This window comes from Phaseolus vulgaris, chromosome 7, assembly GCF_000499845.2.
Source record: "Phaseolus vulgaris cultivar G19833 chromosome 7, P. vulgaris v2.0, whole genome shotgun sequence".
NCBI classification, from domain to species: Eukaryota; Viridiplantae; Streptophyta; class Magnoliopsida; order Fabales; family Fabaceae; genus Phaseolus; species Phaseolus vulgaris.
Genome location: NC_023753.2, coordinates 28,673,892 through 28,686,551, shown reverse-complemented (window position 1 = coordinate 28,686,551; position 12,660 = coordinate 28,673,892). Strand labels below are relative to the sequence as shown.

At 29.2% G+C, this 12,660-nt stretch overlaps 2 protein-coding genes across 3 annotated transcripts; both read right to left on the bottom strand.

Annotated features, from left to right (window-relative positions):
- Window positions 1-3,045: 3,045 nt before the first annotated feature.
- Window positions 3,046-5,193, bottom strand: LOC137829696 (uncharacterized). Its single transcript, XM_068636578.1, has 6 exons — window positions 5,011-5,193; window positions 4,695-4,919; window positions 4,293-4,604; window positions 3,874-4,035; window positions 3,372-3,455; window positions 3,046-3,287 (listed from the first exon to the last, which is right to left on the bottom strand). The coding sequence occupies exons 1-6, from the start codon at window positions 5,044-5,046 to the stop codon at window positions 3,180-3,182; spliced, it is 927 nt and encodes a 308-aa protein (XP_068492679.1). The 5' UTR covers window positions 5,047-5,193; the 3' UTR covers window positions 3,046-3,179.
- A 3,584-nt stretch (window positions 5,194-8,777) lies between these two features.
- On the bottom strand, window positions 8,778-12,660 carry LOC137829697 (uncharacterized). 2 transcript variants are annotated; one of them, XM_068636579.1, is made up of 7 exons: window positions 12,445-12,660; window positions 12,213-12,280; window positions 11,484-11,592; window positions 11,027-11,109; window positions 9,792-9,950; window positions 9,537-9,638; window positions 8,778-9,145 (listed from the first exon to the last, which is right to left on the bottom strand). In XM_068636579.1, the coding sequence occupies exons 1-7, from the start codon at window positions 12,503-12,505 to the stop codon at window positions 8,993-8,995; spliced, it is 735 nt and encodes a 244-aa protein (XP_068492680.1). In that variant the 5' UTR covers window positions 12,506-12,660; the 3' UTR covers window positions 8,778-8,992. The 2 variants fall into 2 exon arrangements, with proteins under 2 accessions (XP_068492680.1, XP_068492681.1); XM_068636580.1 differs by having other exon boundaries at window positions 12,213-12,334; window positions 12,445-12,656.

Below are 12,660 nucleotides of genomic sequence, written 5' to 3'. Positions count from 1 at the left end.
ACCCATAATTGATTTTAACCTAAAAGAAAATTTGGTGGACATTAATAACATCTTAATCAAAGTCAACTTAATGATGTCCTTATTCATATCAAGGCAAAGAGAAAATATGAAGATGAAATTCATAGATTTGAGATAATAGAAAATATGAATAATTTTAGATTCTTATATTTTAGATGAAATTTTAAATTTTAAGTAATCAAATTACTATCATCAATTTCTAAAATTTCAATTTATCTTAGCACCTTCTTTCTATTGTATGAAAAATAATATAATTTTTTTTATTCAAGTTGAGCATAAAAAGAGGTCTTTAAAATAATTTTGTAAAGATAAAAAAATTAAAATGTACAACAAACCTAAATTGTTAAGCATGAGGAATATTTTGAGAAGCATTTATTTGTTAACATTTGTTGATGAGAAAATAATTTCAATATATGGTTCATATATAGATAATAAATGCACAAATTATATGACCCATAATACTAGTATTTTAAAGAGACCAGTTATGTTGATCTCAAAAGAAGAGTTTTTGTTAAACTCTAACAAATACCTATTATATTCCAAATGTTTTATTCGTGTATGAGATAAATCAAAGTTGGTGTACAAATGCTAAAAGAAGAATTACTCCTTGTGTTTAAAATAGTTGTATCATATTTGAACCTAGTGATAGAATTTTATGCCTATTCAAATGAAAATAAAAACTTTTTTTAATGTAAGAGAAAATACATTATGTTGAAAAAAAATATGTCATTTTTTTATAAAAGAAACGCGTAAATATTTTGGTTGAAAATTTTATTAAAATTATCATATTCTTTATGATGTTAAATTCTAAAGATGGGGTAAGATGTCGATAAAGTAGTTGGAATTTCATAATTTATCTTATTTGAATTAAAACTTTGAAAGTCCAAATTTAGATCATATCCATATTCAATAAATATGGTCATTTTTTTGGTAAAAGAAACGTGTAAATATTTTGATTGAAAATTTTATTAAAATTATCATATTTCTTATGATGTTAAATTCTAAAGGTGGGGTAAGATGTCGATAAAGTAGTTGGAATTTCATGATTTATCTTATGGTGATTTGGATTAAAACTTTGAAAGTCCAAATTTAGATCATATCCATATTCAATAAAATAGATTGAATATATTAGAATTTTGAAAATCTAATTTAGATCCAATTCATATGGAACAAAATAGATTAAATATAAAATATAGATACATTTTAATTAGATAAAATTGAATTGAATTTTTCAGTTTCAATTTTTTGAAAATCAAATTTAGATCCAATCCATATTGAGTAAAGTAGATTTAATATAAAATGTAGATACACTTTAACCGGATTAAATTGAATTGAATTTTTCATTTTCAATTTCAATTTAAATTAGATTAAATTCAGTTTGCATAATTTTATCAAATTAGATTTAAATTTATATTTGAATTAGTTTGATTTGGACTTGACCCAACCACATCTAATTTAAAATGGGCCAAATCCCACTAGACTTAGCTCGACATAGGCTCAGTCAAGTCAAACCCAACTTCATTTGAACTAGAACTATCAATCTTGACTTGAGCTCAACTCAACCCTACCTAGCCTAACCAAAGTTAGGTTTAGTTTGACCCATCCTGGTGGGCTAAGCCAAACCGAGCTTACTTAGGATTCATTCAACTTAGTCTCTATTTGACCTTGACCTAACCTGAGTTAGCCCGACATAGACTCAAGCCAAGTTAGCTTAGTGGTGCTTATGTCTTGCAATAGTGGCTAGATGCATTTAAAATTCAACTATGTTTAGAACTTGTATACATTTAACGCTTCTACTACATCTGTTGGTCTTTTACACTTGCATTTAGTAAGAGTTGTGTCTAGTGTAATATGCGTCTATTGTTATAGATTGCATTTTTTCTTTATAAGTCTTTCCTTGTGTTGACAATACCTTCATTTGTATTTATTGTGCTGGTTTGATCACTTATTTTGTGTTTGAAGTGCGATTTGCATCTTGTCAAAATCTCGTGCAGTGTGCATGATTTATAACATTTTCTATTTTTTTTTTGTCTAATTTATGTTTCAGAATGAGTAGCTTATATTAGATGGATCAAAATTATTTTGTTTGTTGATTAATAAAACTATAACCTTAAGTCTTACACCTTATTATAACTTTAATTCATTTCGGCCTTAACATCTTTTACAATTACTTTTGCATTGTACTTGAACTTTAGCATAGTCAACATCATAATAAGATACTAACCTGAAGTTTTCTTCTCTTAAAGTACAAACCAAGGTTAGTTATTCAAATTCAATTCGAAAAAAAATTTCTTTAATTATTGTTAAATTAGTTTATCATGGGTCAAATTGAAAACAGACACAAAACACGAGTCTTCATTTCTTTAGAACAGTCCAACTTGAACTTTCTTAAAATGACATTCGTAGTTTTTGTTTAACGTATGTAGTTAGCATCATTTGTTTGTTTAATCTAAAGATCTGAGAAAAACCTCAATTCACCCAATACTCATTTTCATATTATTATGCATTAACTTTGAAAATTTCTCATACAAACACTTATAAACACTTATATGAGGTTACGAACATAATATATTATACGGAAATTTGAACATTAAAAATTATGGAATTGAATTGTATATAGTTATCCTATTGTAAAACCATCTTCTTGTTAAAAGTGAGATCAATCTTTTATACTAAGATTTAAGAGTTTGATTTAAACCATAAAATAGTTTTGCTAAATTTAAAAATGACTCAAAAAAGTAATACTCTCAAACCCCAAAAAATATTTTATATAACCTTCCTCTTTTATGTCACTTTTAATAAGTACATTTTTTTTTTACATGTTACTAAAAGCAAAATTTGAATTGTTTATAGTCTTATGATTAGTGCATAAGCTTTTATATAATCGATATACTTTTGTTGTAAGTAGCCTTTGACTATTAATCTCACTAGTCAAGATTAGTGAAAAATTAATACTAACAAGACTAAACCATCTTACTGTGAGGGATAGTGGTTACCCTCTATGACACTCAAGGCCACTATACAGAATTGGATTAAAACAAACATACATAAAACGACTCAGAAGGTTACTGAGTGATAATAAAAGAGTATCTCAAAAGTGTAGTTCTTGGTGTCATCTGAAACATCATGCTATTACATACTCTGCTATGCTAACAACAGGACTAGACCAGCACAAACCCTTCCATTACTGTAACAGCCTTTCCACGCAAAAGCACTCTTTGGTTCTGCTCATCAAAATGACCATTGAGAACTCCCCCTCTGGCTGATGCCTGCACAAGTGTAATCTGCATGTTAGTATGACGGTAACAACTGACAAAGATAATCATTAGTCACAATCAGGGGAAGGAGAGTACCTGGTAAGCATTGAAATCACACTTCCCTAGCTTCTTGCTCCAGTAGGGTGCTAATGCACAATGTGCACCCCCACAAACAGGATCCTGAATGGAAATATTATAGTTATTTGATATTATCTCCCTAATTCTACTTTCATGTATCCAACTGGAATGTAAGATTGGTCTTGCTTTCCATAATATCCTTAGCTTTATTGATAACGATCCAACAATTGACATGGTAAAATTAGGTAGTAAAAAGAATATTACGAGCCTTCAACTAAAGTTTTTTCTTTCTAATATAATTGAAAACAGTGAACTGGTTGTTGTAGGTCGTAAAACTTGACCACAGATCAGCTAGAAAAGCTGAGGGTTGTATCATTTATAACAACATTATGCAGTTCCAAAATTGCATCCACAATGATGAGTTCATGATCAATTTGAACCCCAAGGCAATTTTGGAGGAACATTCTAGACTAAATTGTCAACCACTTTTTCTTATAAATACAAATTCTCAGACACTAACCTCATTGACTCCATATTTTGGGCAGAAGAATCGACTACAGAAGTCAAATCCTGAGCCTGGAGGAGCAATGGCGGAAACAATTATCCCCCTTCCAGGACATTTAACTATTGCTTCAAGTTGTGGCTGTAGTTCTTCAACAGCTCTTCCAGATGTGACCACAACCTAGGAAGATTTGCAACTTTCATAATGTTCAATGCACACAAATTGCATAAAAAACATAGTGGTTATTTTGCAGGTAAAAGTGAAGTTACATACTAACAAGAGATATATACTGGTCTTATTTCAATAATCAAGCAGGTTAACAAATATGGAGATTGATCCATAAAAAGAACGATGAAAAGATAATAGCAATAATAATAAAGGTATGGCTGATGTGTGCTAGACAATAACAGAAACCGAAGAGAGCACACAGGAATTACAAATAAGTCATCTCCATCTTGTGTCTTCTTTATATCAATTATGGAAACACCATTCAATGCACCAGAAATTTGGGAAGTCTCCTCAAAGTTGAATTCTATAACAGGATCAACAGGGAAGTTCACTTCAATATAAAATCCATCCTTAGCTTCACCCTTTTGCAAGTTTGAGTCACTAATGATATTGATCGCTGGGATCTTTTTGGCAGTCAATACTCCAGAAAGCGTCACAAATTCAATAACATCAGTATCCACCAAACCAGATGAAAACAGTGTGTGAGCAGAAGCTAAGGTAGCATGGCCACACAGCTCTATCTGCAAAAGGGTACATCAATAAGATAAAATAATTTAAAAAAAATCATGCATGTTTGACAACATTCATTCTGGTGAAGCCAGTAACTTTACCTCGGTAACAGGAGTAAACCATCTGAGGTGAAAACGAGGATTGTTAGAGGTTCCATGGATCGAGTTAAGGTTGTGATGGGACTCGGTGATGCGAGTTAGGAAAGCTGTGACAGATAAATTGAACTCAGCTGCCACTGCTTGAAACCAGTTTTTGTCCTTCTCCTCTTCCAAGAGACACACTGCTGCAGGGTTTCCTTTGAACACTGACTCAGTAAACGCGTCAACCTGGTTATCTAACTCCAACTCAGCACAATCTGATTCATATTAAGGATGTAATAATGAGAAAGGGAAGAACTGAGTTCAAAGAGAAACAAACCAGAGTGTATTTCACATGTTTCTTTGCCATTGACATGCTAACAGATTTCTCCAGTGCTCAAACCAAGGAATCGTGTTTCGTTTGGATTTCTCGCAAGATCCTCCTACCTATGATTTTTTTTTTTTCTTCTTTTGTAGTGTTCACAAATCTTTATTCAATTAATTATTGTCCCACTAAAAATATAAAGGGTAATGATTTACAAATTCAATTTTTTATATAATCATATTATAACTTTTAATATTATTATTTTAATATTTTTTAATTATTTAATTACAAATTTATTTTTTATTATATATTTATTTTTAAAAGAATTGTATATAACTTCAAGAATTTTCAAACGTATAACTTTTATAAAGTGATAATAATTGTGGTTTGTTTATTACTAATTTGAGAAATGTAATACCCTTTCGCTTGGTTATTTAAATTACCTTTTGGTATTACATATAATGTTAATAATTATTCTAATTTTTTCATTTAGTTTTAATTAAAAAATGCCATCGTTTGTATAATCTTATGGGTCGTATTTCTTTGATTTTTTTTATTTTCCTATGTTTTATAGATTTTTAAAATATAATAATATTTTAATTATTCAATTTGATCCAGACCAACTTACTTAATGTTGTTAAATTGATTTTATTTTTATTTTATTGTATTAAAAACAAATTCAATTTAATTTCACTCAGTTACATTTTATTTTATTTTATTGAGTTAGATGTTCAAAAATTACTAAATTAGACTGTTATAATGTCTTTATAAATGGAAGTTATAGTTTGTTTGGATAGAAAATTTTAAGAAAGTAATTTATTTTTATAAAAAATCTGAAAGTACTTTATAAAAAAATATTGTTTGTTTGGATAAAAAAATTAAAATTGAATTAACTAAAATTAAAAATTTCTAAATTTTATCTAAAAAAAATAAGAATGTGAAATTCTTTATATTCTCGAATTCATATTTTTTCTTCGTTTTTTTTTCTCAACTCAATTTTAATTGGGATATTGTCCATTTAACGAAGATGAAAATATTATTGGGGTAACTACTTTTTGGATTATGTCTAGTAAGATTTTTATTGATATTAATAAAAGTTATTATTATTTAAATTATTATAATTATTTTTACTATTGTTATAAATAATTGTAATTTTCATTTGATGGTTATATGTTTGTCAATGTCTATGTTGATTATTTCTTTTTTTATCATAGATCCAATGTTATTTTTTGTTAACGATTTGTTAGAGACTTTTTTCGACGTAGACTAAAAAAATTTCTGCCAAATTAATTAGAATTATTTTTTATCAATATCGACTAGAGAATTTTTAGTCGACATCGTTAAAGAAATTGAGAAAAAGAAACTTCAACTATTGTAAAAATAACTTTAATTAGTGTCAATCTAATTAATAATTGTAATCGATATTAACTAAAAATAATTTCAATAAATTTGAGAAAAAAATTAATCAATATCACTTGAAAAAATGGGGATGAACTTTGATAAAAAAAAAGACAATGTAAACAAAAATCGGCTAAAAGGAATATCAGCATTGATACTTTTTAATTATTAACAATTATTTTATATTTTAAAAATTATGTATTTAATAGAAATTTAAATATTGATTAAAAAAATTAAAATTTAATAAGTTTAATATCTTAAAAATATTTTAAGAATAAAATAATTTAAAATGAGATTTTTTAAATATATTTTAATGTTTTAGAATTTTTTGTAAAAATATTAAAAAAAATATACAACACGGGCGTAATTAAGTAATTAGTGAGAACGGATTATGTACTCGCATAAGACATACTACAATCATATCTTTGAGTGATAATTGGCTTTTGGAAAAAAGTATTTTGATACCTTATATTTTCTCTTACATCTACTAACAACTATATATAATAATAAAATATTAAATTAAATTGATACATCTATTTAATAACAACAAAATAATAAAATATTAAATTAAATTATTTAATTAAAATAGAAATTAAATTATTAAATGGAAGTATGAATTTGGAGGAGTTTCAAAGTATCATCCCTCTTTACTCTTAAAAAGCCTAACTTGTTTACTATTCTCGTAGTCAATAAAAATTGCCAGAAAAGTTACTACTCCAACCATGTTTTTCAATGACAATTTGTGTTTCTATAATTAATTGTAAAATTATTCTCAGTTATTTTAATCTATTTTATATAATTGATTTTCTTAATGTATTATCATTTTAAATTTATCTTTTCATTTTTATCTCTAAGTTGAATATCAATTATTTTTTAAGGAAATGATCAACATTTAAAACTAGCCTTTTACTCAATGTAAATTTAAAATAGAATTTAATAAAATTTAAGTAAAATCATATTATAGATGAAAAAATGTCTTACACGAAAACTAATTCATATATAGAACTTTCATAGTCAATAAAAACGGGTATGCAAAGTCATTAGACAACTATATTTCTTTGACAAAATAGTTCCTGCATACAAACTAAGTCATCTTTAAAAAGAGTAATTGATCAAACTAAGACTTTACTTTTTTTTAAATGAACGTGAAGATAAGATTTGTCTAAACATGATTTTAATAACCTATTTTCTCTTATCATTAACTTATTGGATTTGTTAGATCATGGGCATAGTTTGATCTTTGGTTATTTATGGATCGGTTTTTCGATCTGTGTATCTAGCATTATGAGTGAGCACAAGTCAAGAGATCTCAATCAATTAAACTTAATCATCTTTAATGACCCAATTAAGACATAATTATGACTAAAGGCGGAGAGGTTACAATTCAATTTATATATACCTGATTATGCTCTACAGAAAAGATCACATCATCTAATCTAATCTAATGAACAACACCAGAGTACTTTCAACTCCTATTTTATATTATATCATTATATTTTATGATTTTACTGACTTGAGCATCGGAGTATCATCGCAGGAGAAGTCTCTCATTCCCAAGAGGTGTTTGAAGGAAGACTCATCTAGATTTCGATCGACCTCAGATTGGTCAGAACAGGATTAATCATCATTGATAAATGCAATGATATTGTATTTCTTTTAATTAATTTAATAATTTATTTAAGGGTCAAAATAAAACGACATAGTTAAAATGGGTAAGAATCATATTCTATGTCTTTATAGAGCGGAATGACATTTTTTTTGAATTTTTAAAAATATTCTTATATTTTAGAAGTATAGTAAACTTTTAGAATTTAATCACTAGCTCTTGCTCTTAATAGTTTCCAAACGATTCTTCACTGAAGAATATTGACTAATATTTCATAAGTTGCTATGTTAATACGTAAATAAAGTTGGCTAGTTTTTCTCCAAATTTTAAAATTAGTGCCATAAGTAGAAGTAAACATAATATACATGATTATTTTTAAGCTTATGTAAGTAATAATATCTTCAAAACCACATTTGTAAAACACATTTTTTTTATTAAATAAATTCCACGTACATTTTATTAAATTAACTAACTTTTACTTAGTAAAACTCACATGATTTACTCAATAAAAGCATTACTAAATTCATCTATTCCATAATTCAACCTATTTAAGATTACGCAATTCACATTAAAAAACAACTGTATAACCCTGACAGTACACACTCTTGGATTAAACATAAGCAACCTATCTATGCATAGGCTCATGCCCTAATACTTATTCTGACAAAAAAGTAATAAAAGAATTAAGCTGCTGTTAAACTAATTTGGACCCTGATTCCATATCTATATAATGATTTACTATACCACTTTATCTTAATAGATCGAAATGTACCTCTGATAATAATAATAATAATCCAACCTTATAATATGGAATTTGTTGAATTTAGAATGATCAGATACAACAATGTAAACCAGCAATCAACAACTTGCGTTGACTGATGGTATCAACCAATCAAAATACATGTCATGGAAGCAATTTACAATGATATTCTAAAGAAATACTAAATATTGTACATTGTTCATCCTTGTACAACAACACTCTGCCCGAAGAAACTACCAACTTCCTTCCTTGGACATCTTCAGAAAATGAGACAGAGTGATGTTTGGGAGCACCGGAGAAGCCTTTTTCTTCTTCTTTATCTTCGTCATCTTCGATGACTGCACACCATCATAATCTGTCACTGTATCCGATGCCAGATTGTAGAACTGTTCATAGAATGTTGACGAGTTAGAGTACAAGAGTAAAGGTGGTTCGAATGTTGATTCGTCCATAGGAAATCAATTGGGTGTAACAATATAAATTAAGCGCACTCTCTCAAACAAAAGTCCTAGTTTGCTTGAAGGAATACATCCTTACGGAAAATATCATCTGAGTTTTGGCGTGTAAATCATTTTCTGTTGTTCAAGTAAAAATAATCTGATATTTGGGGTAACATTCAAAGGAAAAACATTTTCCATGTTACAACACGTTGATAATGGAAGATGTTCTTATTTGTGCTTGCAGTATTTTCAAATCTTACTTTTCCGTGCAAGTCATAACGATTAATAATAGTAGAGTATTTAGTTGTGACCATTAACAAATGGAGCAGAATATTACCTCACAAACTCCGTGCAGAAGCAATCTATGGAAAGGATCCTGAATTTGCAATTCAAGAACATCTCCATCTGTGCTTGCTGTTATGAATGTACGTAAACATTCCTAAAGCAAAAGGTTCCGTAAATGCGAAAATGTACATTTGTAATTAGTTACAGCAAATGAAAAAAATTAAGCACCAATATTGGCCCCTTTTCTGCATAACATAATGATTTGGTGATGCAGAGGGGTAATATCAATCACGAATAAGATTTATACCTCATAATTGTCGATGAGCTCAGAAAGAGAACTGCGGCGAAGTGCATCTCTTGTTCTACAATCGATTCTACGCCAACAATTCAACACTGCCATCTTGTCAGCATCAATGGGACCTTTCCTTTTTTCTATAGTGTTTTCCAGAGAATTAATTATGGTAACCTATCAAAACAAACAAAATCTATTATGAGATGCTTGCAAGTTGCCACCACACCAAGTGAAGTGCTGGGAAAATTCATAATTAATTCTTCTCTTTGGTGTAAATACAAAATGGGCACTTGTGGAAGCAATAAGCAAATAATAGAAAATAGAGTAAATAGAATAATGACTCAGAGAATTTTTAACATGGGAAAACCTTCCGCAACTTGAGAATTAAAACTCACGGGACCTAGTTCAGAAAATTTCTCCACTATAAAAGTAGTATTACAATATTTTTTCTTCTCGCTCTATGAGGATAACACGCAATCTCATCCAAGGAATACAATGTCTCTCTAGCATCCACCATATTTTTTCCCTTCCACGGAAGTTTCCTTTATACAAAGAATGAGAGGAAGACTTCTTCGTAAAGAGATTAATGAATGATCATTACATTTCCAAGAGAGTTACTTTTAAAAAAAAAACATTTGAATGGTCATCATTGGTTACCAATATTAATTGGTCGTAATCTCTCTTTAAATTAAGGAAAGATTCCTAACAATTCTCCACCTTAATTGACTTAATTGAGGGGTATCAATAATTTAGCTCCCCACAATAGTGTTACCAATATTCATTGGTCATAATCTACCATTAAATTAAGAAGGGATCTCCAACATGAAAATATATGCCAACCCAGGAATCAACAATGAGCCACAAGGTTATACTTTCACCTTGATCTAAACTATACTGATCCTCAGGTGTACACACATAGCTTCACATGAACATAGTACCCATACAAACCATTAAATATATACATGTCAGACGTGCCATGATTGAAGTACCAGGCTCTCAAGCACAATTACAACAGAAACAAAAATCACAACATAAATGAGACCAAGACCCTTTTAACTAAATGCTAAAAGAAAAGTGGGAAATTGAAGTTATAACTGTGATCAAAGACAAGTCAAAATCCAAAAATTAATATTATTGATTTGATGCACGTTTGTTCAATTGACGGTTCACCAAAATGCTTTCTTGAACAGTAAAAAATTTCAAAGATAAAGTCTACAAAAAAAGAGAAGTTAAAAATATAACTATGTGACCTCTTTGTCCATGTCTATATTCCTGAATCGGTCCCACTCCTCTATGTTAGTCATGGAAAATGTAGAAGGCGGAACTTCATCACCTGTAAAATGAATCCAATCACTGTTAACATATAAAATAGGAGCAATCAGTGGACACACAGAAGGAAAAAAAGAATACATCAGAAAATGACTAAAACAATTATAGCAAATATCATTGCTGAAATTTCAAAGTCACTTCACTTTCAAAGTGTTTTATGATTTGATGTAAATTTCGAATGTGCCTCTTTTATTCCCATGCAAGTTTAATAAATAATGTGCTAAAAAAGAAAACCATGTAATTTAGTAAGATATCTTGCACTGTGTGGAAGAATTCAATTCTTGTTTGTCTAAATGCAATATTGCCTTAACAAAAAAGAAACCAGACAGTCAAGAAAATGCCTGAATAACACATACAGCAGATGAGTCAGATAATTACCCCAAGGTGGTGGGGCAAATAAGCCTCTAATTTCTTCTGCATTTAAACGTGGTACTAATTCCATCAAGAGACGGTCATTTAACCACCTACGGGACCTTCGATTTGTGACCTAAAACAGGTAGCATAAGTATCAATAACCTAATAGTCAAATCAAAAAACTAATATGAACTGACAACAATTAGCAAAGATCAGCCTCTTAGGAGATCCACATACAATGTAAACAAAAAAGTAAAATCTTAAAATACAAAATCCTGCAGTACCTAATTAACATAAATGCTGTAAAAAGAGATCCACAAAACAATAATTCATATTTCATACAAACAATCGCTCACATGCAACCTTCCTTATCCACCACTTTAAAATACAAGAGTAGGCAAATTATTAAACCGTCTTAATTTTAAAACATTCACAAATACAACATTTGTGATTAGAGTTGTTATTTAAACTTTTGTCCTCCAAACAAAAACTGCTCAATCATAAAACACCATGCCACTTAATGAAAACTGCAATAGCTGGTTTTCATAATGCGATTACCAAATTTAATAAATGTTTGCAAGTCAATACACAAAAGAAAACAGATATTTAGCCAAGAACCAAAAGAAAGTGACAACATTAACCAGTTTCTCAGAACTATCCATTTCGTTTCCATATCAAATAGATGAGAAACACCAACACTTACTCACTGATAACTTAGTAAAATCGTACATGTAATATATACAGCATACCAACCTTTCCAGTTAAGCTCTCAAGGTACTCTATCTTCTTTTCGATGGACATGCCACTGGATTTCGACCCATCTAATCATTTCCAACAAAATTACTAATTAATTTAAGAACACGAGCAACATCGATCTGGCGACACAAGATTCAATCATTGAAATTCAATAAGCTCAAAACTATCTCCAAGAGCATGCAATTTAAAAAAAAATGCATTTTTTATTTTGAAAAAATAAAAGAGTTACCTTTGGGAGGGTCGGTGAAAGGGGATAAAAAGAGATGGTCGAGTTCTCTGTGGAGAACCATGATTAGTTGATGATGGAAGAAGCAAACAGATCTAGGAGATGGGATCGAAGAGAAAGATTAAAAAGAAAGGGATTTTTGGAATAGATAGAAGATAATCAGAGATTCATGAAGGCAAAGCTTGCAGAGAATAAATTTGGAAAAAACAAGGAATATCC

What these genes read in the sequence shown, in the direction of transcription:
- LOC137829696 (XM_068636578.1), bottom strand. Translation starts at nt 5,046, where the DNA reads ATGTCAATGGCAAAGAAACATGTGAAATACACTCTG. An exon ending in AACATGTGAAATACACTCTG is followed by an intron (nt 4,920 to 5,010) that starts GTTTGTTTCTCT and finishes TTAGATAACCAG; the next exon opens with GTTGACGCGTTTACTGAGTC. An exon ending in AAGATGGAGATGACTTATTT is followed by an intron (nt 4,036 to 4,292) that starts GTAATTCCTGTG and finishes AAATCTTCCTAG; the next exon opens with GTTGTGGTCACATCTGGAAG.
- LOC137829697 (XM_068636579.1), bottom strand. Translation starts at nt 12,505, where the DNA reads ATGGTTCTCCACAGAGAACTCGACCATCTCTTTTTATCCCCTTTCACC. An exon ending in TTTCACCGACCCTCCCAAAG is followed by an intron (nt 12,281 to 12,444) that starts GTAACTCTTTTA and finishes GGAAATGATTAG; the next exon opens with ATGGGTCGAAATCCAGTGGC. An exon ending in AGCTCATCGACAATTATGAG is followed by an intron (nt 9,639 to 9,791) that starts GTATAAATCTTA and finishes CTTTTGCTTTAG; the next exon opens with GAATGTTTACGTACATTCAT.